Raw genomic sequence first — 26882 nt, 5'->3', positions numbered from 1 at the left:
GCACCACTGAGTGCAAAGGTGATGAGGAGCTTCCTGATGGATCAGTGGATGATTCTGATGATGTAATCACCCCCGAGAATTCAGGCAATGGCTGCACTTTAGCTTTAGCAGCAAAGGAAGTAGTGGAATCCGAGGTCTATAGCAGAGGCGTGTGATTCTTTCGAGGGGCTGCCACTGGGGTCAGACAAGGCGTGACCAGTGTTGGTGTAGTACCCAGTTGTGGTGCCTGTCCTCCTGGCTGATGTGGCACAGCCGGCTTCCACATTTCCACATAGTCATTCGTTGCGATGCTGGTGTTGGCGGTGGACAACATTATAGCGATTTGGAGGCAGCAGACAGTCGAGAAGCTGAGGCGTGATTCAATAAACAGGTGGAGGTCACAAACATAAGAGGCAGAGACAAAAAAATAGGGTCAAAACAAGGCAGAGTCGAAAAACGAGCAGGCAGCAGAACAAGACAAAAAATGGGACTGTGGAGCAATACCGGAACATGAAAGTAATTGAATGAGCAAGCAGTGAGTGGGCAAACACAGAGGACTTAAATAGAACAGGTGTAGTAATTAGGGGAACAAGATGCAGCTGTGGGGGACAGTCTGGCAGGGGGGGAGTGGCAAACAGAAGGGACAGAAAAAATAGTAGTTGTGCGCACATCCAATCCTAATTAGGCCAGGTGCAGGATAATCAAGAATAGCAGACAAAAAAAGGAGGAAGGAAAAGGAAGGAAAATCTACACACCAGTATAGAGCTCCCAAAATCTTTTAATTGACTGTCTTTTTCCTGAAGAAGACATTTGACATTTCCTGTTTCACTGTGGACTCAAAATTTGTCACTTCCTGTTTCAGTGTGAACTTGCCACTGTATTCCTGTGAGATCAGATTCCTGAGGTCAGAGCTGCGTCAGTCACAGTCAGTCAGAGCTGCGTGTCGTCAGAGCGAGCTGCAAAAAGTTTGTACCTGAGTTTCAGAGGTGGTGTTTGTAGTTGCCATCTGCCACGCCGGTGTTTGCCAACCCGGACAGTGGAATACCACCTCAACCGCAACTTAGCCCCGCGACTGGAACAGCAACAACGTCCGAGGCTCAACGTGGTGAATTCACTGAGGCCGCGCGCTGCGTCATTAGAGGCCGCGCGTCACGAGTGCCGCTTCCCCCAGGCCTCGTGCAGCCCACCCGCGGATACCATCAGCGCGGAAACACAGAGGCCGCGCGGCACCAGCGCAGTGCAGATCCATCCCGGTGACAAACAACGCAGGCTGTTAACATCGGCGATCGACAAGCTGCTCATAAGCCGACCATGGGGCCTAAGAAGGTTCTGACAGCGGAGGAAGGTGACGATATTAAAAAATCTCTGGACTTTCTATCAGAGGAGATTTCTGTTGTGAAGCAGCAACAGAAATCAATCATGGATCTGGTGGAGGAGGTGAAGGCATTACGGGCTCCAGAATGCCGAGACAGACCGGCATCTGGTGCAGCTGGAAAATAGAGTGGCTGAATTGGAGCAGTACACCAGAATTAAACGACGTCATCATCACAGGTCTTCATATCAAACCACGGTCCTACGCACGGGCGGGTAACAGATGAGAGCGGAGGGGAGCCCAGTGAACAGGAGGTCAGCTCTGTGGAAAAACAGGTTGCTGATTTCCTCCTATCTAAAGGTATAGAAATGGATTTAAATAACATTGAAGCGTGCCACCCTCTGCCCCGGAGAAATGACGGTGATAAACGAACTGTCATCATGAGATTCATCAACAGAAAACACAAAACAGCACTGTTAAAACAAGGAAGAAAACTGAAAGGGACAAACGTATTCATCAATGAACATCTCACCAAACGGAATGCGACATCGCCAGGAAAGCACGCTTCTTAAAGAAACAGGGAAAAATCCAGCACACATGGACTTCAAACTGTAAAATATTCATCAAACTGAACGGATCACCAGAACAAGCAAAAGTCATGGCAATAAGGAACATCGAGGAGCTGGACAAATATGAACAATAGTGTTTCTTAAAGCGAGGATCTGGACAAATATGACCATAAGGTATGAGGACACAAACACATCACAACACCATGACACAGACCAGAGAACCTATTCATCTACTACCTATTCATCTACATCTGGAGACAAGAAGGATATAACTCAAGGATTGTTGATCATGGAAAGTAGAACTGAGAACATTTAAATACACAGACCACAATGTACTGGACTTGGAGCACGATATAGACCCGGACAATAATTTCTTCTCAAATATCAATGACAGTTGTTGCTATTATACAGATGAACAGTTTAATCGGATCATTAGAACGGATAGCAAATTATCAATAATCCATTTCAACAGCAGAAGTCTATATGCAAACTTTAACAACATTAAAGAATATTTAAGTCAGTTTAAAAAAATATTAACATAATTGCTATATCAGAAACATGGATCAATGAAGATAAAGGAATGGATTTTGAACTGGATGGATATGAATTTAATTGTGTAAAACAAAAAAAATAAGAGTGGAGGAGGAGTGGCTGTGTATGTGGATAAGAACATGGATTATAAAATAGTAGACAATATGACAACTGTGATTGATAACTTATTAGAATGTATAACTATTGAAATATGTGAAGAAAAAAGCAAAAAATGTATTAGTCAGCTGTATATATAGAGCACCAGGATCTAGTATTGAAACATTCACTGACTGTATGGGAAAAATGTTCTCAAAAACTAATCAAAAAACTGTGTTCATTTGTGGTGACTTAAATATTGATCTGCTCAATCCAATAAAGCATAAAATAACAGATGAATTTATCAGTATAATGTACAGTATGAGTTTATATCCAAAAATCACCAGGCCAAGCAGAATTACATCCCATAGTGCTACCTTAATTGATAATATATTCAGCAATGATATTGAGAATAACACTGTGAGTGGATTATTAATCAATGACATTAGTGATCATCTACCAGTTTTCATCGTTTATAATAGAAACCATCGGCGAATCAGCCAGAGGAGAAATAAAATACAGGCGAGTGCGGACAGAGGAAAACATGAACACACTAAAGAAGGATTTACAGGAGCAAAACTGGGAAACGGTATACAGTGAAAGTGATGTTGATAGTGCATATGAAACTTTTTACAAATATTTACATCATTATATGATAAAAATTGTCCAATTAAACAAGACTACAGAAAACAAAAATCCAAGCTCGACCATGGATGACGAAAGGGTTACGAAATGCATGTAATAAGAAAAATACACTGTATAGAGAATTCATAAAACTAAAGACTAAAGAGGCAGAAAATAGATATAAGAAATACAAAAATAGATTAACTAATATTATACGGGTATGTAGGAAGGAATATTATAGTAACATATTACATAATAACAAAAACAATATTAAAGGAATATGGGATATATTAAATAGCATTATCAAAAATGGTAATAAAAAACAGAGTTACCCTCAGTATTTCATTGATAATAATGTCAAGAAGGAAAATAAGGATGTGGTAGTCAACGGTTTTAATAATTTTTTTGTAAATATTGGACCAAGCTTGGCAGAAAAAATTCCCGATTCCCAATCTGAGGATTGGGATAATAATCTTATAGAAAGAAATCCCTGTTCAATGTTCCTCACAGCAGTGGATGGAAATGAAATTATAGACATTGTGATAATTGTAAATATAAAACATCTACCGATTTAAATGAAATTGATATGGTGGTGGTAAAACAGGTCATTGAATGGATTGTAGAACCATTAACATACATCTGTAACTTATCATTTCAAACCGGTAAATTTCCCAATCAAATGAAAATAGCTAAGGTTGTGCCGCTGTATAAGACTGGGGATAGACACCACTTCACAAATTATAGACCTGTTTCTTTGCTTCCACAATTTCCAAATTATTAGAAAAGTTATTCAATAATAGATTAGACAAATTCATAAATAAACATAAATTACTTACTGATAGTCAATATGGATTCAGAGCACATAGTTCAACATCACTTGCATTAATAGAATCAGTTGAGGAGATTACAAACGCCATAGACCACAATTACATTCAGTTGGAATATTTATAGATCTTAAAAAGGCTTTTGATACAATTAATCATGACATATTAATCAATAAACTTGAACAGTATGGGATTAGGGGTTGGTGTTGCACTGGGTGAGAAGCTACTTAAGTAACAGAAAACAGTTTGTGAAGTTGGGGGAATATACATCATCATGCTTGGACAATGCTTGTGGCGTCCCACAGGGGTCAGTATTGGGTCCACAACTGTTTCTAATTTATATAAATGATATTGTCAATGTTTCCAAAATATTAAAATTAGTATTATTTGCAGATGACACAAGCATTTTTTGTTCAGGGGGGGATTTGCAGGAGTTACTGAGGAGGATCAGTATAGAAATGGGAAAATTGAAAATATGGTTTGACAGAAACAAATTATCATTAAACTTAAGTAAAACAAAATACATGTTATTTGGCTATTGTAATACAGACATACAGGTTCACTTACAAGTCGAGGGGGTAGATATTGAAAGGGTACATGAAAATAAGTTTCTGGGGGTGATAATAGATGATAAGATAAACTGGAAGACTCATATAAAACATATACAAAGTAAACTGTCAAGAAGCATTTCAGTTCTAAACAAAGCAAAACATATTCTGGACCACAACTCACTCCGCATTCTTTACTGCTCACTGGTTTTACCATATTTACAGTACTGTGCAGAGGTATGGGGTAATACTTATAAAGGTACAACACAATCACTATCAGTAATGCAGAAAAGAGCTATAAGAATTATTCATAATACTGGCTATAGAGATCATACAATCCACTATTTTACAATCCAAATTCTTAAAATTCACAGACTTGGTTCATTTTCAAACAGTACAAATTGTGTATAAAGCAATAAACAATTTACTTCCAGCAAATATTAAAATATGTTTTTTAACAGATCAGGGGATTACAGTCTGAGGGGGAAATTTAATTTAAAGCATCAGTGGGCACGAACAACATTAAAAGGTTTCTGTATTTCTGTCTGTGGGGTGAGGATGTGGAACAGATTGGGAGTGGGGCTCAAGCAATGTCCAAGCATGAACCAGTTCAAACAGCGGTACAAAAATATGGTTTTTTCTGGGTATAGGGAGGAGGAAGGGTAATGAGGGTTAGGGTGTTTTGTTTTTGCTTCGGCTTGTAAATATATAGTATTTTGTATGTAAGTAGGTATGTGAAGGTGTATATTTATGTTTGTGTATATATATGTGTATATATGTATATGTGTATATATGTGTATGTATATGTGTATGTATGTTGATATGTGTATGTATATGTATATATATATATATATTGATATCGATTTAGGTGTGTAGGAATCTATGTGTATATGTGGCAAAGGGTATTACTGGTTGTGGGGAAGATGGGGTAGAGATAAATAAGCTGATGCTTCACCCTACCCCTTTTCGGACATGTTGGGTACACAGTAGGAACTTTTTTGTTGTTGTCTTTACTGATCTATCTTGTAATTGTTGTTGTATCAAATGTTCGAAATAAACAGTTTTCATTCATTCATTCATTCATTCCATGAGATCTCATCTGTCAATCCAAGAATTGTCGATCCAGGAAGTGTTTGACATTTGGCATGTCCTGTTACACTGTGAACTCAAAATTTGGCACTTCCTGTTTGGGACTCCCTGTACCAGGTGCAAGCTTTGCGCTGCTGCATGACGCATCACTTGTATTATGTCTCTGTGCGCACTCAGTCATGAAAAATTCTCTCACACCTTTCACTTGCATTTTTACCATACCTCTGTGCACAAGGGTGTGGTTTACAGGTAATGATACAGTTGTGCTCATAGGTTTACATACCCTGGCAGAATTTTAGATTTTTTTGGCCATTTCTCAGAGAATAGGAATGATAACACTTTTTTTTTTTTCACTCATGGTTAGTGGTTTTATGAAGACATTTATTGTCAAACTAAATCATTATCATAATCATAATGACAACTAAAACTATCCAAATGACCCTGATTAAAAGTTTACATACCCTGGTCATTTTGACCTGATAACTTGCACACAAGTTGACACAAACAGATTTGAATGCTACTAAAGGTCACCATCCTCACCTGTGACGTGTTTGCTTGTAATCAGTGTTTGTGCTGATTACTGCACTGACATTTCTGGTTTCTGAGTCATGGGGAAAGCAAAATAATTGTCAAGAGATCTGCAGGAAAAGGTAATTGAACTGTATAAAACAGGAAAGGGATTTTGAAACATATCCAAAGGACTGAGCATGCCAGTCAGCAGTGTTAAAATTCTAATTAAGAAGTGGAAAATGAGGGATTTTGTTGGAACCAAACCACAGTCAGGTAGACCAACAAAATTTTCAGCAACAACTGCCAGAAAAATTGTTCAGGATGCAAAGAAAAACCCATAAATAACGTCAGCTGAAATACAGGACTCTGTGAAGAAAAGTGGTGTGGCTGTTTCAAGATGCACAATAAGGAGGCACTTTAAGAACAGTGGGCTGCATGGCTGAGTCACAAGAAGAAAGGCATTACTATGCAAATGTCACAAAGTATCCCACTTAAGCCCCATTTACACATAGACGGTAAGAGCTCCCGGAAGCGTCCCGGAAGAGTTTTTGGCCGTCTTAAGGATCACACGCCGTTGTTAACGCCGGCACTAGGGGGCGTGGCTTAGTTCCGGCTTTACCGGGAATCGTCGAAAAAATTATTCAACATGTCGAATAATTCCGGGAGCGCTCCCGGTGAATTCGCGTGACGACAGAGACAACGCGAACAACGGCGTTTGATACTTTTTAATCGTCATTTCATCCCGCCCCTTCCTGTAGTCCTGCAGTTTATGCCGCCGTAATTGGCGGCTGGCGTTGTATCCCTAACCAACGGCGTGTAAAACGATGATAGAGCCCACATTGGCGTCCTCAAAGGCGTTTTAACTGGCGACAGAGGAAGACAAAACGGCGGCGCTAGCGGACAGTACGACGTTCTAACACCACCTCCCAGTTAACGGCGTTCCAAACGGCTGATGGGCGGCGGTCAGTATAAAAACGCTAGCGCGTTGCATGCAGGCCTCACTCGCGGCCAGCTCCAGATATTTTGCAGAGAAGCTCCAGTATGCCTCCTAAAAGAAAATTGGCAGCGGCAAGGACTTACCAAGAATGTTAACAGAAATTACTGTAGGAAAATTTGCACTCATCAGATGTACTTGGATGTTCCAACATAAAAACAATCCAAAACACAATGCCAAGTTAACCTGTCATTGGCTATAGCAGAATAAAGTGAAGGCTCTTGAGTGGCCATTTAAATTTTAAATTCAATTTATTTTCACTGATATAGCGCCAAATCACAACATGGTTGCCTCAAGGCACTTCATACAAATAAGGTCTATCCTTACCAACCCCCAGAGCAACAGTGGTAAGGAAAAACTCCGTCTGAGGAAGAAACCTCAAGCAGACCAGACTCAAAGGGGTGACCCTCTGCTTGGGCCATGGTACAGACACAAATTACAAAACAATAGACAAAATGAACATACAGAAAATGTTGCCGGTGCACAGGATGGTTTGTCATCTCAGTCTCCTGACCTCAATATTATTGAGCCACTCTGGGGAGATTTCAGACAAGCAGCTCATGCAAGACAGCCCAGGAATATACAGGAACTAGATACTTTTTGCCAAGAAGAATGGGCAGCTTTGTCATCAGAGTAAATAAAGAACCTCATCCACAACTACCACAAAAGACTCTGAGCTGTCATTGATGTTAAAGGAGGCAATACACGCTATTAAGAACTGGGGTGTGTAAACTTTTGACCAGGGTTATTTTGGGTAGTTTCTGTTGTCATTGTGATTTAAAAAGAGTAGACACAGTTGTCTGACAATAGATGGCTTCACACAACCACTAACCATTAGTGTAACAAAATCTTTTTGTGTTATCCTTCATATTCTCTGCAAAATGCCCCCCCCCCCCCAAAAAAAAAATATATATATATATGTAAAGTTATGAGCACAACTGTTGGTGACCCTCTGACTGGATTTATTCACCACACAACCCTCTTAACTAATGAGGCCATTAACCAAAACCCCTTCATTTATGCTATCTTCATAGCAAGTACACATGAACAATACCTCAAGATCATCTGTACCATGCATTTGCACCACAGTGTAAAGACAGGACTCCAGATCTCTGTTTCATTTTTTTTGCTGATTTGTTACTGAAGTCATAAGGAGAAAATAGACACCTGACTGGGAAACAGCTCAGCAGCCAAATGTGAAATTTTGTCCATTAATAAAAGGGACCACAAAGTCACCAGACTTAAATTTGAATTACCTTCTTATTAAAGTAAATAATCTGCACTGTGAGCACATTGTCATTATTTGGCTTCATCTTTAATATACTGTGATGGAAACATAAAACAACAAAAACTCTTCAGTATGTGGCCTTAGCCTATACTGTATTTGTTTATTTTTGTACTTGCAGTATAATTTCCCTCATGAGTTCCTGAAGTAGGAATTTAATATTTGAAATTGTTTTCCACACCTTTGTGTAGGGCACTGCAAGTAAAGGTTAAAGACACTGAATATTAGCAGAAACAGGGCCATCACCTGCTTGGTTTCTGATAGCTGAAAATGCTCTTTCTTTCCACTTTTCAGGCGTCATGGGTGAATACGAGCCCAAAATTGAAGTGCATTTCCCACTCTCTGTTCTGGCTACCAAAGGAGTCACTGTCAGACTGGAGTGCTTTGCTCTGGGGAAGTAAGTATGCAGCCATATTGTTTAAAAGTAGATAGCTGTGTAGGAGGGCAGTGTCATACTTTTCAGAAAATCACAACCATACAGCACCGTGACACAAACCACTGTACTGGGGTTAAAATTTCCTTGGGATAATACTCAGAGTGTTTTTTGTTTCTTCTTTAAATTGAGTCTTTCCATTACCTGAATGAGGAGCAGGCATATGTTGTCTTCAGGCAGGATGTTAAGTGAATGTAGAGACACACAGCATTGAAGTTGGGCTGTTAGATGGCATGTTAGTGCACAGGGAGATGATTCAATGCGGAATTCAGCCTGAGGGACTTGTGTCTGCTCATAATTGAAAGCCTTAATGTATCCGACTTTCTTGAGTGCTTTCAGTGTGTCATGAACATAGAAAACCAAGGTTATGCCAATGGGTGGAAAAGAAAAGTGTAATAGGTGACTGCAAGGAGAGAAAATGCATATTTATCTGAGGAGACTGAAATCCATAGCACTTAATAAAGTAGGTATTACTTGTTTAACAATTGACAAAACTGTTTTAGCTGCATATTCTTTTTTAAACCTTGTGTATTAAGCAGCTGATCAATGTGTTGTTCTTTGCACAAGAAATGTTTTTCACATTCCTACATAGTCTTTTATCACCCCTAGCCTGTTTTGTTGATAATTATTCAGCATTAATTATTCATTGCCGACTCCTATCTTCAGAGCAAACAGTCTCTAATCTACACATGACTAATGACCTTATAAAAGTTTATCTAGATTTAAATGACTTATGCACACAATGCTCAGGCATTTACTAAATCTTTCCCGTCAACGCTGCAGGCTCGGCCTATGTCATTAAGTGTCTCTTGTCAGCAGTGGTGTGAGTTTTTGGATGCCGGTGTGTGAGATGCAGTCCTTATACTGTATTTGACTCACTGAAGTGTTTTCTGCATGATGGCTTTTGCCCAGACAGCGATATCAGCGGCTTACCCTTTTACGTAGAGATGAATGATTTATCAGTCAAGATAATTAGAAAATGTCAGTCTTTATATAGCGCCGGGTAAGAAGTTAAAATGGGATTTGCTCTGCTGTTGATCAATATGTACGTATGTTGACCTCACAAGCTCAGACAGTGCAAGAAGCTCAATGTGTGGGAATGTAAATGCCGCTTAATAAGACTGCCTGTCTCCTGTGATATTTGAAGGCAGTGTGAAATTCACTGTCCATATATAAACATTAAATTCCTGTGTAACATCTTACTCGTGGTGTTCAGTTTTGTTTTGTTTTTGTTTTATTTTGGTTCATTTGTTTTTTTGTTTTAATAGAAAAATCCAAGAGTTGAAAAGTGCAGTACTACTTTAGTTGCAGGTTCATCACATCCGTGGGGGAAATACTGTACTTAAAGTCCAACAGCTCATTAGATCAATGTTCTGTCAGTCAATGCAGTTTGCAACAATCAAAGAGCCAGCCCAGAAGTGCCATGTGGTTTGACGAGGCATGACAAGCCCGCCTCACTCCTCCAATCCCCCCGGAGGCTGACAGTGGCTGTAATTCAGCCATTGTTACTCTACAAATGTTGAGCTCATGAGCTCAGCCTTTATGCTGAATCAGTTGTTACAAACCAAATATAGCATTTTACTCCAAATTAAACTTGGCACTGCTTATTGTCGTCTGAGCCATTGTATGTTGTTTGTTTTGTTTTTGTTTTTTTGTTTTTTTACCCTCAGCTAAGCTGCAGTTTAAGGTTGGATTAAACCCGTTTTTGCTGTTTCCTCTGAAGCCACAGTTTGAAGAAGTCATGACATGCATCTTTTAGAATACGGATAGAAATGTCACCCGGGACTTTATTTATAAAACTCTGTAGAATTATAAAAACTGCACATACATGCCATCAGAAATATGCACACACATTCATTTTGCAAGAGCTACGTGTGCACATACAATGGATCTGGAAGTGTATGTCCGTGTACGGACCGGCTATCCACTCCTGCCTTTTGGCAGGAACAGATGGAAATGAACCCTCAAATAATGATTTGCATTTATATACTCTGTGTGTGTGTGTGTGTGTGTGTGTGTGTGTGTGTGTGTGTGTGTGTGTGTGTGTGTTCGTGTGCGTGCACAAAACTAAGGACAGATCCATTTTCTCACAGTAGAGAACACAGAAATAACATAAAATATGAAACTTCTCTTGTGAAGCACCTTGTGGTGACTTACATTGTAATTTGGTGCTGCATGAATAAACTGAATTGGACTAAATTGAGACAATCCTCAGACAGGTAGAGAAAAGGAAATAATAAATAAACAAGAGCAAGTTCCACCTGCTGCTACTGCTGTGCCTGATGTTTGGGAAATGCGCGAGACGAGAGCCGCATGGAGCCACACATCTGGCTCTTTCCGTCTCCTCCTCCTCTCTGTGCCACTCCATGGCACAGAGCCCAACTAAGCATGCAATCACAAAGTTCCTCTGCTGTGGATTTTGAGGAGCAAACTGGAGCGATCTGAATTGTTTAGCAGCTGATGGATGAATATGGTTGTGTGTGGAAACAATTCACCTCATTCACAATGTGACAGAACGTAATGATGCGCTGTTACGCGCAATAGCATTGAACGTTATTCTTGACCGTGCATAATGGTTCCTGATAATTCTCCAGCAACACGTGCCATTAACCGTAATGTGTGGTAAGAAGTTACAGCAGTTCATGAGGACACCTGACTCTTCTGCCTCAAATCATCACATTCATGATCAGCGGCCAAGAATGTATACTTTGTGGCATTTGTGACTTGTCATTGTTATGTATAAAGGCAGCATTCTGGATCACCTCCAAAATTCAGTGAAGTCTTCCATGTGAAAATGTCTATCTGTTTTGCAAATTTGGTGAGAATCCATAAAGTAGTTTGGATATAATCCTTCAGAATCTATATAAAGTGAATTCCTGAGCCAGAATCCAGATCTGGATCACATCCAAAATTTTATGGAGTCTTCCATGGCCTAATATCTATCTGTGGCGAAAATTTCATCAAAATCTATGGAGTAGTTTTGACTAAAACCTGCTAAGAGAGAGACAGACAAATAAATAAATAAACAAATAAACAGCAATGATTTTATTACGCTCTTGGTGTATGTATTAAGGGCAGGACAGCAGCGTAGTGGTTGGCACTGTTGCCTCACAACAACAAGGTCGTGGACTTGTGGGATCACTTCCCACCTGAGGCATTTCTGTGTAGTACAGGGGTAGGCAACCTGTTCCAGAAAGAGCCATGAGGGTGCAGGTTTTCTTTGCAGCCACTGACTCCACCAGGTGATTTCACTGATTAACTGATTCCATCTGCTCAAAGTGATATTAATCAGTAAAATCACCTGGTGGAGTCAGCGGCTGCAAAGAAAACCTGCACCCTCATGGCTCTTTCTGGAACAGGTTGCCTACCCCTGGTGTAGTAAGTGGGTAGAAGAAATAAATGAATGAATAATAGGAATAAAAAGCAGAAGAAGAAGGCTAAGACGTTACATTACAGTAATTGTACATTGCATTGCATCGTAGGTGCGTGAACAAAAATATTATTTTAATGAAAACAAGAAAAGCGAAGTCTGATACAGACTTCTTTATGATATGTTAAACGAAGTACGTCATTTTTTTCCTCTTCACCACATCAGGTTTGACTTGCTGTGAAGTATGAGTATGTTAGAGGTGTGCACATTCTCACCACCTGTTCTTCCTTCATAAATTTGAAATTATCCGTGCAAAAAGGTGCACACGTAGGTTGTGAGTGCTCATATTTATGAATGAGGCCCCAGGGGTCTTAAAAACAGATACTGAAATTTGCAGCAAAAAAATGCATCATGCCCCATACCCACTGAAGTGATAGATCATAACAAAAAACAGACTTTCAATTCTCTAAATCCCCTCTCATGTGTAGCACAAAAAGCCTGCATTTACTTAAAATAAACATAAGGGCTTGCATATTTTAGAGCAAAATATGTTGCATCCAGATCCTGCTTTTTCAGAAAACCCGTCCAGCACAACACAAACCCACATTCTGACCGGCTGAAACATGAATGGCTACATGTACTCAGTGTGCAGGTATTGAAATGGCCACCTGCAGTCCTGATCAGTCTCTGATTGAGAATATGTGGGACATTATGAGATGCAAAATGCAGCACTGCAAACCACATACAGTGATACAGCTAAAGACCTGCACAAAGGATCAATGGGGGAACATTTCACTATGTAAACATCAGAAATGTGTATCTATTTTCCACCCACTGAAAGTGTTTTCCAAAGAAAATAAATAAAATTATAATATGAGGTTGTATGATACTGTTAAAAGTTTAACACAGTGTGGTTTGTTTTCATTAATAAATGACTGTGTAAAATAACATTTAAAACTACGAGGTCTGTCAATAAAGTATCGTACCTTTTTATTTTTTTCAAAAAGTATATGGATTTCATTCATATGTTTTACGTCAGACATGCTTGAACCCTCGTGCGCATGCGTGAGTTTTTCCACGCTTGTCGGTGACATCATTCGCCTGTGTGCATGACTTGGGAAGGAGTGGTCCCGCCCCCTCGTCGGATTTTCATTGTCTGGAAATGGCGGAATGAAAAGGACTTTTTTTCCATCAGAATTTTTTCAGAAGCTGTTAGAGACTGGCACCTGGAAACCATTCGAAAAATTTATCTGGCTTTCGGTGAAAATTTTACGGGCTTCACAGAGAATAAGGACTTTTACTACAGCTTTCAGGACTGCTTTAAGGACGGTCAGTTGCGACGACACGGCACAAACCACTGGATTATTTCTAAACGGATCGCTGTGTGGAGCCGGGACTGTTGTGTGCTCTTTCTCTGGTTATCACAAGAGCTGGACATCAGCCATTTTCCGGCAGATTTCACTTTTAACAAGAGATTTTGTCATGGAAAGCCGCATGGCGGCTTCGCGCGTCACGACCGATTCGCTTTGGAAGCGAGACAAACGAACACCTCCGTTTCGGAGTGATAAAGGACAAGTTTGGACATGTCCAGCTCTCCACAATTTCTCTTATACACACTCGACTGGAAAGCACTGAAAGCCGAGATAGACATATCCCAACTTGTCCTCTAACACTCCGTAACGGAGATGTTCCTTTGTCTCGCTTCATCAGCGAATCGGTCGTGACGCGCGAAGCCTCCGCGCGGCTTTCCATGACAAAATCTCTTGTTAAAAGTGAAATCTGCCGGAAAATGGCTGATGTCTAGCTCTTGTGATAACCAGAGAAAGAGCACACGACAGTCCCGGCTCCACACAGTGATCCATTTAGAAATGATCCAGTGGTTTGTGCGGCGCACCGACTGTCCTTAAAGCAGTCCTGAAAGCTGTAGTAAAAGTCCTTATTCTCTGTGAAGCCCGTAAAATTTTCACCGAAAGCCAGATAAATTTTTCGAATGGTTTCCAGGTGCCAGTCTCTAACAGCTTCTGAAAAAATTCTGATGGAAAAAAAGTCCTTTCCATTCCGCCATTTCCAGACAATGAAAATCCGACGAGGGGGCGGGACCACTCCTTCCCAAGGCGTGCTCACAGGCGAATGACGTCACCGACAGGTGTGGAAAAACTCACGCATGCGCACAAGGGTTCAAGCATGTCTGATGTAAAAACATATGAATGAAATCCATATACTTTTTGAAAAAAATAAAAAGGTACGATACTTTATTGACAGACCTCGTATTCGAGTGTATCACAGTCTACTTTGGTAAAAAATAAAAATCTGGGTTTTAAAATACCTAGTCAATATGGCTGTAATTTCCAAGCTTCATAAGGTTTTGGATGGAACAAACCACAGTGGCAGAAATTGACCAGGGCCTTTAAAAGAGGTTTCCAACAAGTTCTACCAGTAAGACTCAAGAGACATTCACTGATGCATTCTTTCTTTTCTGCTGCTTATCTGGGTCTGGGGTGCAGTGGTAGCAGACCAAGCAGCTCATTCCACACTTTCTTATCCTTGGCCACAGCCTCTAACTCCTTCTGGGGCATCTATGGAATTCCAAAACCAACTGGAAGATGTAATCCCTCCAGCGTGCCTTTGGTCTTGCAGGGGGTCCTCTCCCATTCACATGTTGTTGGAAGACCTCTCAGAGGAGATGACCAGTTGGCATTTTCACCAGATGCACCAACCACCTTCTTTGTCTTTCGGCTGTTCGCGTTAGGGGTGTCACAGCAGATCAGTCATTTCCATCTCACCCTGTCCTCTGTATCTTCCTCTGTCACACCAACCACCTGCATGTTCTCCCTCAGCACATCCATAAACCTCCTCTTTGGCCTCCCTCTTCTCCTCCTGCCTAGTGGCTCCATCCTCAGCAGCCTTCTCCCTATATACCCTGTGTCCCTCCTCTGCACATGTCCAAACCATCTCAATCTGACCTCTCTGACTTTGTCTCCAAACCGTCCCACCTGAGCTGTCCCTCTGATTTGTTCATTCCTACTCTTGTCCATTCTTGTCACTCCCAAAGACAATCTCAACATCTTCAGCTCTGCCACCTCCAGCTCTGCCTCCTGTCTTTTTGTTAGTGCCACTGTCTCTAAGCCATACAACATAGCTGGTCTCATTACTGTCTGGTAAACTTTCCCCTTCACTCTTGCTGATATTCTTCGGTCACAAATCACTCCTGCCACCTTTCTCCAACCACTACACCCTGCCTGCACTCTCTTCTTCACCTCTCTACCACACTCTCCATTACTTTGAACAGTTGACCCCAAATATTTAAACTCATCTACTTTCACCACTTCTACTCCTTGTAACTGCACTATTCCACTGGGCTCCCTCCCGTTCACACACATGTATTCAGTCTTGCTTCTACTGACTTTCATTCCCCTTCTCTCCAAAGCATATCTCCACCTCTCCAGACTAGACTCAACTTGCTCTCTACTCTCACTACAGATCACAATGTCATCTGCAAACATCATAGTCCATGGGGACTCCTGTCTGATCTCATCCGTCAACTTGTCCATCACGACTGCAAACAAGGAAAGACTCAGAGCTGATCCTTGGTGTATTCCCACCTACACCTTGAAGGAGTGTGTCATTTCGACTGCGCATCTCACCGCTGTCACACTATTCTTGTACATGTCCTCCACTACCCTAACATACTTCTCTGCCACTCCAGCTCTACCACAGCTCTTCTCTTGGCACCCTATCATAAGCTTTTTCTAAGTCCACAAACACACAATGTAACTCTTTCTGGCCTTCTCTGTACTTCTCCAACAGTATTCTCAGAGCAAACATTGCATCTGTAGTGCTCTTTCTCGGCATGAAACCATATTACTGCTCACAGATCTTCACCTGTTTTCTAAGCCTAGCTTCTACTACTCTTTCCCATAACTTCATGCTGTGGCTGATCAGCTTTATGCCTCTGTAGTTACTGCAGCTCTGCACATCACCCTTGTTCTTGAAAATAGGAACCAGCACACTTTGTCTCCACTCCTCAGGCATCCTCTCACTTTCCAAGATTTTATTAAACAATCTGGTTAGAAACTCTACTGCCATCTCTCCTAGACATTTCCATGCCTCCACTGGAATGCTATCTGGACCAACTGCCTTTTCACTCTTCATCCTCTTCATAGCAGCCCTCATTTCTTCCTTACTAATCTCTTCCTGATTTACTCTCACCACATCATCCAGCCTTTTCTCTCGCTCATTTTCTTTATTCATCAGCTCTTCAAAATATTCCCTCCACCTTCGCACCACACACTCCTCACTTGTCAGCACATTACCATGTCCATCTTTTACCACCCTAACCTGCTGCACATCCTTTCCAGCTCTGTCCCTTTGTCTGGCCAATCAGTACAAGTCCTTTTCTCCTTCCGTACTATTCAACTTTTTGTACAGCTTGCAATATGCCTTTTCCTTTGCTTTTGCCACTTCTCTTTTCACCTTACGCCACATCTCCTTGTACTCCTGTCTACTTTCTTCATCTCTCCGACTATCCCAAAACTTTTTCACCAACCACTTTCTCATTATGCTTTCCTGGACCTCTTCGTTCCACTACCAAGTCTCCTTGTTTTCCTTCCACTGTCCAGATGTCATACCCAGTACTGCCCTAGCTGTCTCCCTCACCACATCTGCAGTACTTTTCCAGTGTCCAAAATTGCTTACCCTCCAACCAGTGCTTCTCTCACCTGCTCGCTAAATTCACACAACATTCTTCCTCCTTCAGCTTCCACCATCTGATCCTTTGTTGAGCTTTCACTCTCTTCTTCGTCTTTACCTCTAAAGTCATCCTACAAACAACCAACCTATGCTGTCTAGTGACACTCTCTCCTGCCACCACCTTAGAGCCTCTGATTTCTTTTAGCTTGCATCTACTATAAAGAATGCAGTCCACCTGTGTGCACCTTCCTCCACTCTTCTATGTTACCCTGTGCTCCTCCCTTTTCCTAAAGTAGGTATTCACCACAGCCATTTCCATCCTTTTTGCAAAGTCAACTACCATCTGTCCTTCCCCATTCCTATCCTTGATACCATATCTACCCATTACTTCCTCATCACCTCTGTTCCCTTCACCAACATGCCCATTGAAGTCTGCTCCTATCATCACTCTTTCATGCTTGGGCATACTCTCCACCACCTCATCTAACACACTCCAGAAATCTTATTTCTCCTTCATCTCACAACCTACCTGTGGGGCATATGCACTGATGATATTCATCATCACCCCTTCAATTTCCAACTTCACACTCATTACCCTGTCAGACACTCGTTTAACCTCCAACACACTTTTAACGTACTCTTCCTCTAAAATGACCCCAACACCATTTCTCTTCCTGTCCTCACCAGGGTACAACAACTTGTACCCACCGCAGATGCGCCTGCTCTTACTTCACTTCCACTTGGTCTCTTGCACACACGATATGACTACCTTTCTCCTCTCCATCATATCAGCCAGCTCTCTCCCTTTACCAGTCATACTACCAACATTCAAAGTTCCCACTCTCATTTCCATCCTTCAAGTTTTCTTCTTCTCCCGATATTTGTGGAAACGTTCTCCTCCTCTTCTTCATCATTAATTGTGATGCAAAGAAGCATCCAGATCTACTCCAGGTTTCACTCTGAGCTAGAAAGTGGAGTGGAACAGAGAAGGATTTTCCTTCACCAAAACAGATCAAATCTAGACTTGCATCTCAGATCTGCCTTCTGGCAAACTGGAGCTGAATTTTCAAGTCTCCTTTATACTCCCATCGTACTAGAGCATGAATGAGCACAAATGCCATAAGAATGGACATTTGAACAACATTCATGCAATTCGAGCTGTATTCGAATTCCTCGTACTGCATTCGTGTAGCACTTAACAAAATCCACCAAATTCGCACAGCCAGCATGAATGTAGAGAACATACACACCACTATTGTGCTGTATTCAAACTGGGGAATATATGAACAATGTTCATAGGGCAGTTGTACAGCATTTGTGCTGCATTCAGAGCATTCTGATTGAAATGGATCAGGCATGCCAGTTCCTGCCGACACGTCCCGATTGTACCCAAATGTCCTGGACCCTAGACTGCCTTAATTGAGAGAGTGGTGTCAACTCAGAACATGGCGTCATTTTGGTTCCAACTGCGCTGAACTACTGAATGAACCTTTAATGTTTTCAAAATGGTTTAAATCATTTAACAACATACAGCAACACATCCAGGTACTGGTGCTATCAAAATAAATATAAAAATAGTTAATCTATCAAAAAAAAAAAATCCAATTTATGATGATTTATTTAATTAATTTAAAGCCTGATTTATGCTTCTGCAGCTCTGTAACTCTGTGTCATGCAATGATGTGTGTGACCGTTTTATAGTTCTCTGTAGCTGGATTGTGCTTTATTAGGGACTAATTTGACCCCCAGCAAGCTTTTCTTTCTACAATCATCACCTCCAATTTGAAGGTAAGCTGAACAATTTCTTCTTTTTCCACTCAGTGTTGTTAAGTTGTGGACTTTTCAGATCCATTTGTAATCAGAGTGTGCACTGCAAAAACTATTAAAATATCAAAGAGTGGAAGCAGAAAAGTGTCAAATCACAGCCTTTTGTGTCTGATTTAACAGGTGCATGTCCAGGCTGTGGCTCCAAGTCTGAGCACGGTTTGAAAAAATAAACTGTCGGTCTTTTAATCACAGAAATGACTCTGGTCCCACTTTCCTCAAATCAGCAAGTGTCAGCGCTGAACTTTAATTTGTACATCTGTTACTGTTCACATCCAGACTGCTTGGGGTTTTTAATGGAAATACATTGTGATCGGACAGGACATTTTATCCGATGTGAGTGAAAATCTGTTATACAAAATCCCATATATATGGTGTTTACTACATGGAAAACAATACAATAACATTGGGACTTTTTTGTCTGACTGCGAAAATCCTGTTTATGACGGTTATGGTTATCAATCAATCAATCAATTTTTTTTTTATATAGCGCCAAATCACAACAAACAGTTGCCCCAAGGCGCTTTATATTGTAAGGCAAGGCCATACAATAATTATGTAAAACCCCAATGGTCAAAACGACCCCCTGTGAGCAAGCACTTGGCTACAGTGGGAAGGAAAAACTCCCTTTTAACAGGAAGAAACCTCCAGCAGAACCAGGCTCAGGGAGGGACAGTCTTCTGCTGGGACTGGTTGGGGCTGAGGGAGAGAACCAGGAAAAAGACATGCTGTGGAGAGGAGCAGAGATCGATCACTAATGATTAAATGCAGAGTGGTGGATACAGAGCAAAAAGAGAAAGAAACAGTGCATCATGGGAACCCCCCAGCAGTCTACGTCTATAGCAGCATAACTAAGGGATGGTTCAGGGTCACCTGATCCAGCCCTAACTATAAGCTTTAGCAAAAAGGAAAGTTTTAAGCCTAATCTTAAAAGTAGAGAGGGTGTCTGTCTCCCTGATCTGAATTGGGAGCTGGTTCCACAGGAGAGGAGCCTGAAAGCTGAAGGCTCTGCCTCCCATTCTACTCTTACAAACCCTAGGAACTACAAGTAAGCCTGCAGTCTGAGAGCGAAGCGCTCTATTGGGGTGATATGGTACTACGAGGTCCCTAAGATAAGATGGGACTTGATTATTCAGAACCTTAAAAGTAAGAAGAAGAATTTTAAATTCTATTCTAGAATTAACGGGAAGCCAATGAAGAGAGGCCAATATGGGTGAGATATGCTCGCTCCTTCTAGTCCCCGTTAGTACTCTAGCTGCAGCATTTTGAATTAACTAAAGGATTTTCAGGGAACTTTTAGGATAACTTGAAAATAATGAATTACAATAGTCCAGCCTAGAAGAAATAAATGCATGAATTAGCTTTTCAGCATCACTCTGAGACAAGACCTTTCTAATTTTAGAGATATTGCGTAAATGCAAAAAAGCAGTCCTACATATTTGTTTAATATGCGCTTTGAATGACATATCCTGATCAAAAATGACTCCAAGATTTCTCACAGTATTACTAGAGGTCAGGGTATGCCATCCAGAGTAAGGATCTGGTTAGACACCATGTTTCTAAGATTTGTGGGGCCAAGTACAATAACTTCAGTTTTATCTGAGTTTAAAGCAGGAAATTAGAGGTCATCCATGTCTTTATGTCTGTAAGACAATCCTGCAGTTTAGCTAATTGGTGTGTGTCCTCTGGCTTCATGGATAGATAAAGCTGGGTATCATCTGCGTAACAATGAAAATTTAAGCAATACCGTCTAATAATACTGCCTAAGGGAAGCATGTATAAAGTGAATAAAATTGGTCCTAGCACAGAACCTTGTGGAACTCCATAATTAACTTTAGTCTGTGAAGAAGATTCCCCATTTACATGAACAAATTGTAATCTATTAGACAAATATCATTCAAACCACCGCAGCGCAGTGCCTTTAATACCTATGGCATGCTCTAATCTCTGTAATAAAATTTTATGGTCAACAGTATCAAAAGCAGCACTGAGGTCTAACAGAACAAGCACAGATATGAGTCCACTGTCCGAGGCCATAAGAAGATCATTTGTAACCTTCACTAATGCTGTTTCTGTACTATGATGAATTCTAAAACCTGACTGAAACTCTTCAAATAGACCATTCCTCTGCAGATGATCAGTTAGCTGTTTTACAACTACCCTTTCAAGAATTTTTGAGAGAAAAGGAAGGTTGGAGATTGGCCTATAATTAGCTAAGATAGCTGGGTCAAGTGATGGCTTTTTAAGTAATGGTTTAATTACTGCCACCTTAAAAGCCTGTGGTACATAGCCAACTAACAAAGATAGATTGATCATATTTAAGATCGAAGCATTAAATAATGGTAGGGCTTCCTTGAGCAGCCTGGTAGGAATGGGGTCTAATAAACATGTTGATGGTTTGGATGAAGTAACTAATGAAAATAACTCAGACAGAACAATCGGAGAGAAAGAGTCTACCCAAATACCAGCATCACTGAAAGCAGCCAAAGATAACGATACGTCTTTGGGATGGTTATGAGTAATTTTTTCTCTAATAGTTAAAATTTTGTTAGCAAAGAAAGTCATGAAGTCATTACTAGTTAAAGTTAATGGAATACTCAGCTCAATAGAGCTCTGACTCTTTGTCAGCCTGGCTACAGTGCTGAAAAGAAACCTGTGGTTGTTCTTATTTTCTTCAATTAGTGATGAGTAGAAAGATGTCCTAGATTTACGGAGGGCTTTTTTATAGAGCAACAGACTCTTTTTCCAGGCTAAGTGAAGATCTTCTAAATTAGTGAGACGCCATTTCCTCTCCAACTTACGGGTTATCTGCTTTAAGCTACGAGTTGTGAGTTATACCACGGAGTCAGGCACTTCTGATTTAAAGCTCTCTTTTTCAGAGGAGCTACAGCATCCAAAGTTGTCTTCAATGAGGATGTAAAACTATTGACGAGATACTCTATCTCACTTACAGAGTTTAGGTAGCTACTCTGCACTGTGTTGGTATATGGCATTAGAGAACATAAAGAAGGAATCATATCCTTAAACCTAGTTACAGCGCTTTCTGAAAGACTTCTAGTGTAATGAACTTATTCCCCACTGCTGGGTAGTCCATCAGAGTAATGTAAATGTTATTAAGAATGATCAGACAGAAGGGAGTTTTCAGGGAATACTGTTAAGTCTTCTATTTCCATACCATAAGTAAGAACAAGATCTAAGATATGATTAAAGTGGTGGGTGGACTCATTTACATTTTGAGCAAAGCCAATAGAGTCTAATAATAGATTAAATGCAGTGTTGAGGCTGTCATTCTCAGCATCTGTGTGGATGTTAAAATCGCCCACTATAATTATCTTATCTGAGCTAAGCACTAAGTCAGACAAAAGGTCTGAAAATTCACAGAGAAACTCACAGTAACGACCAGGTGGACGATAGATAATAACAAATAAAACTGGTTTTTGGGACTTCCAATTTGGATGGACAAGACAAAGAGACAAGCTTTCAAATGAATTAAAGCTCTGTCTGGGTTTTTGATTAATTAATAAGCTGGAATGGAAGATTGCTGCTAATCCTCCGCCCCGGCCCGTGCTACGAGCGTTCTGACAGTTTGTGTGACTCGGGGGGGTTGACTCATTTAAACTAACATATTCATCCTGCTGTAACCAGGTTTCTGTAAGGCAGAATAAATCAATATGTTGATCAATTATTATATCATTTACCAACAGGGACTTAGAAGAGAGAGACCTAATGTTAATAGACCACATTTAACTGTTTTAGGTCTGTGGTGCAGTTGAAGGTGCTATATTATTTTTTCTTTTTGAATTTTTATGCTTAAATAGATTTTTGCTGGTTATTGGTGGTCTGGGAGCAGACACCGTCTCTACGGGGATGGGGTAATGAGGGGATGGCAGGGGGAGAGAAGCTGCAGAGAGGTGTGTAAGACTACAACTCTGCTTCCTGGTCCCAACCCTGGATAGTCACGGTTTGGAGGATTTAAGAAAATTGTCCAGATTTCTAGAAATGAGAGCTGCTCCATCCAAAGTGGGATGGATGCCGTCTCTCCTAACAAGACCAGGTTTTCCCCAGAAGCTTGCCAATTATCTATGAAGCCCACCTCATTTTTTGGACACCACTCAGACAGCCAGCAATTCAAGGAGAACATGCGGCTAAACATGTCACTCCCGGTCCGATTGGGGAGGGGCCCAGAGAAAACTACAGACTCCGACATTGTTTTTGCAAAGTTACACACCGATTCAATGTTAATTTTAGTGACCTCCGATTGGCGTAACCGGGTGTCATTACTGCCGACGTGAATTACAATCTTACCAAATTTACGCTTAGCCTTAGCCAGCAGTTTCAAATTTCCTTCAATGTCGCCTGCTCTGGCCCCCGGAAGACAATTGTCTATGGTTGCTGGTGTCGTTAACTTCACATTTCTCAAAACAGAGTCGCCAATAACCAGAGTTTGATCTTCGGCGGGTGTGTCGTCGAGTGGGGAAAAACGGTTAGAAATGTGAACGGGTTGGAGGTGTACACGGGGCTTCTGTTTAGAACTACGCTTCCTCCTCACAGTCACCCAGTCGGCCTGCTTTCCCGGCTGCTCGGGATCTGCCAGAGGGAAACTAACGGCGGCTAAGCTACCTTGGTCCGCACCGACTACAGGGGCCTGGCTAGCTGTAGAATTTTCCACGGTGCGGAGCCGAGTCTCCAATTCGCCCAGCCTGGCCTCCAAAGCTATGAATAAGCTACACTTATTACAAGTTCCGTTACTGCTAAAGGAGGCCGAGGAATAACTAATACATTTCACACCCAGAGCAGAAAAGTGCAGGAGAGACAGGAGAAGCCGCCATGCTAAATTGGCTAAGAGCTAGTAGCTGCGCTAAGCTAGGGGATTCCTAAAAACATGCAAAGTGAATAATGTGTAAATAATTTAGAGGTGATTCAGCAGAAGGAGTGCTTTAGTTAAGGCACGTGGAGATTACACTGGGAAACAAATCGTAATCTAGATAACTAGATCAATCTAACTGCGCAGATTAATCAGATAACAGATACAGAAAAACACCGCTGTGCTCCGGAACAGGAAGTGATACGATACCGCAGTGAGAGCCAACCACCAGTTATGACAGTATGATGACGGTTTAGGTGACTTTTACTGTACATGAGACTGAACAATACATTTCCCTCTCAATATTTTGATGATGATGTTGGCTTCCAACTCACACAGCTGACTTTATTTTCTCAAATTTTTCTTCTCTTCAAATCTGAATGGAGTCTGCACATCTTGAAGCCCTTGTGTCTATTTGTGCATCGAAATGCACAGCAACTCGGCAATTTCAGCAAATAAATAAATAAAATAGCTGGATTTACATGGAGAAAGATTAACAGCGGACACAGATTTAACATAGCGTGCCATACTGTTTGTATTTAGTCACAATTGATGTACATGAAGTCTACAACATATTCAGTGACTGGGAAGTGATAATTTATTCATCCCCTGACTTATGAAAAAAAAAAAAAACATGCAGTAAAATTGATGATATACATGTCTTATAACAGTGTTCCATTACTTATGCAACCCATCATCATTGGCGTTTATATTTTTAATTAATTTATATCAAGTTGTAGAGACTTGCTTTGAGTTTGAGTTCAAGGAGGATAATTTTAGATTTTATTTTTATTTTGAGAACTTTAATTAGTTTTTGTATTAGAAATGGTGTAAACAAATTAAAATGTGTGAAATGTCAAGGGGCTGAATATGGTTTTATTTTTCAAGGCACTGTAAATTATCCCTATTTTACTTATTTCTCTTGTCAAGTGACTTACACTTGTGGCTGGAAGTTTTCAGACACTCATTATGGGTGTGAATGTCATGGTAATTTTGAACTTTTAATGATGTCTTTGAACTGTTGTAAGGCTGGAATGATTTTACAGCATACACCATCAATGACATAAAAAAACAAAGAATTGGTGCGCAAGTTTGAATTTATTTTGGATCTTATTTGCTAATCCACACAGGGTGAAAATTATGCATACAGGCTCAAATATATACCTACACCTCCACTAATATTTGGTTAAATGTCCCATAGCAAGCTGCACCTTGATGAGACACTTTTGGTAGGTATCAGCAAGCTTCTGTCGTAATTCTGGCTGGATATTGGGCCACTCTTCTGTGCAGAATTTGTAGAGTTAATTTAAATATGCAGCCAATTATTTTCAAAATGGAAAAGTCTACCTCAAATACCCAGACATTTTGCTTCTGCTGTGATTCTTAGGCTGACTGTATGTATCTGTCAAGTTTGACCAAAATAGTATTAGGTGTTCTAAAACCATCTTGCTAACAATCATACCAAAGATGATCACAAGGCTTCTGGCATATGTCATAAGTGAATAATGAAGTTGTTATCATGTAAGATAAGCCATTTCTTTATTATTCCCCCATGGGGATATTTGCAATGTCACAGCAGCAGTGGTAATGGTATTGATCCTTACTACACATAGGAGAAGCTGACCTAGAATGCAATGCTTCATCAATATCCATTTTTCCCCAGTCAGATGAATTTCTAGTCCCTTAGTTTACAGTACTTGACATCAACAATTCACTTTGACGTGTCTATCCGTCCAAGTTTTGCAGATTTTGCAAGTGTGCAACCATGATGGCATGGGGAGGAAGTGACCTCAGATACACATATTAAGTTTAAGTTTCCATATGCTGTCACACGATATGGGCGTTAGTATACTTCCTGAAAATAAAATGACTTCTAACATGAACCATGAAACTAAAATATTCTTAATGTCTGACTAGTACACTTCTTGTGTAAATAAAACTTCTTGTTTTCCAACTTTGACATCATTCAAGTTGCTGATAATTATGGGATTGCCTGGACATCACGACCTCTGCACAGACAATGCTACCTCTTCATCTTAAACAGGCTGAATTATCTGATCCTGCAGTTTCTCTTTCTGCTGCACCACATGCATAAAGGAGTGCAATACATGTTTTTAAAGACATACTACAACAATCCTACTCTCTTAAATAATGCCTCATGTACCTTCAGTGGTAGAATAATGTTGTTCTTGGACATTTACTGTATATTCTACATCTTCAAGGTTCACTGAACCTACATCAAAGTGAAATGATAAGGACACTGGTTTTAAGAAAGCAAATTATTGTCAATGCCAACATCTCTACATTTGTTTGCTCCTTGGGGTATATACTGTATAGATCTTATATTATAAGAGACAGCTGTGTGTGCGTGGGTGTGTGGCTGTTTGTGTATACAGTGACGAAAATAAGTATTTGAACACCCTGCGATTTTGCAAGTTCTCCCACTTAGAAATCATGGAGGGGTCTGAAATTTTCATCTTAGGTGCATGTCCACTGTGAGAGACATAATCTAAAAAAATAAATAAATAAAAAAAATCCGGAAATCACTATGTATGATGTTTTAATAATTTATTTGTATGTTACTGCTGCAAATAAGTATTTAAACACCTGTGAAAATCAATGTTAATATTTGGTACAGTAGCCTTTGTTTGCAATTACACAGGTCAAATGTTTCCTGTAGTTTTTCACCAGGTTTGCACACACTGCAGCAGGGATTTTGGTCCACTCCTCCATGCAGATCTTCTCCAAATCTTTCAGGTTTGGAGTTTCATTTCCCTCCAAAAGTTTTCTATTGAGTTCAGGTCGGTAGACTGGCCAGGCCACTCCAGGACCTTGAAATGCTTCTTACGGAGCCCCTCCTTAGTTGCCCTGGCTGTGTGTTCGGGGTCATTGTCATGCTGGAAGACCCAGCCATGACCCATCTTCAATGCTCTTACTGAGGGAAGGAGGTTGTTTGACAAAATTTCGCAATACATGACCCTATCCATCCTCCCTTCAATATGGTGCAGTCGTCCTGTCCCCTTTGCAGAAGAGCACCATCAGAGTATGATGTTTCCACCCCCATGCTTCACAGTTGGGATGGTTTTCTTGGGGTTGTTCTCATCCTGTAAACATGGTGAGTGGAGTTGATTCCAAAAAGCTCTATTCTGGTCTCATCTGACCACATGACCTTCTCCCATGCTTCCTCTGGATCATCCAGATGGTCACTGGTGAACTTCAAATGGGCCTGGACATGTGCTGGCTTGAGCAGGGGGACCTTGCTGCCCTGCAGGATTTTAAACCATGACAGCATCATGTGTTACTAATGTAATCTTTGTGACTGTTGTCCCAGCTCTCTTCAG

The 26882-nt window shown here is 40.7% G+C and overlaps 1 protein-coding gene across 1 annotated transcript in view; it reads left to right on the top strand.

The window, feature by feature from the left end:
• Positions 1-26882, top strand: part of cntn5 (contactin 5) — a 918586-nt gene that overhangs the window by 606957 nt on the left and 284747 nt on the right. Inside the window, exon 8 of the mRNA XM_034168485.1 lies at positions 8656-8758. Coding sequence (XP_034024376.1) covers positions 8656-8758 — 103 coding nt within the window. The remainder of the gene's footprint in view (positions 1-8655; positions 8759-26882) is intronic.

The sequence above is a fragment of the Thalassophryne amazonica genome, chromosome 4 (genome assembly GCF_902500255.1).
Source record: "Thalassophryne amazonica chromosome 4, fThaAma1.1, whole genome shotgun sequence".
NCBI classification, from domain to species: Eukaryota; Metazoa; Chordata; class Actinopteri; order Batrachoidiformes; family Batrachoididae; genus Thalassophryne; species Thalassophryne amazonica.
This window is presented reverse-complemented; position numbering and strand designations above follow the sequence as displayed.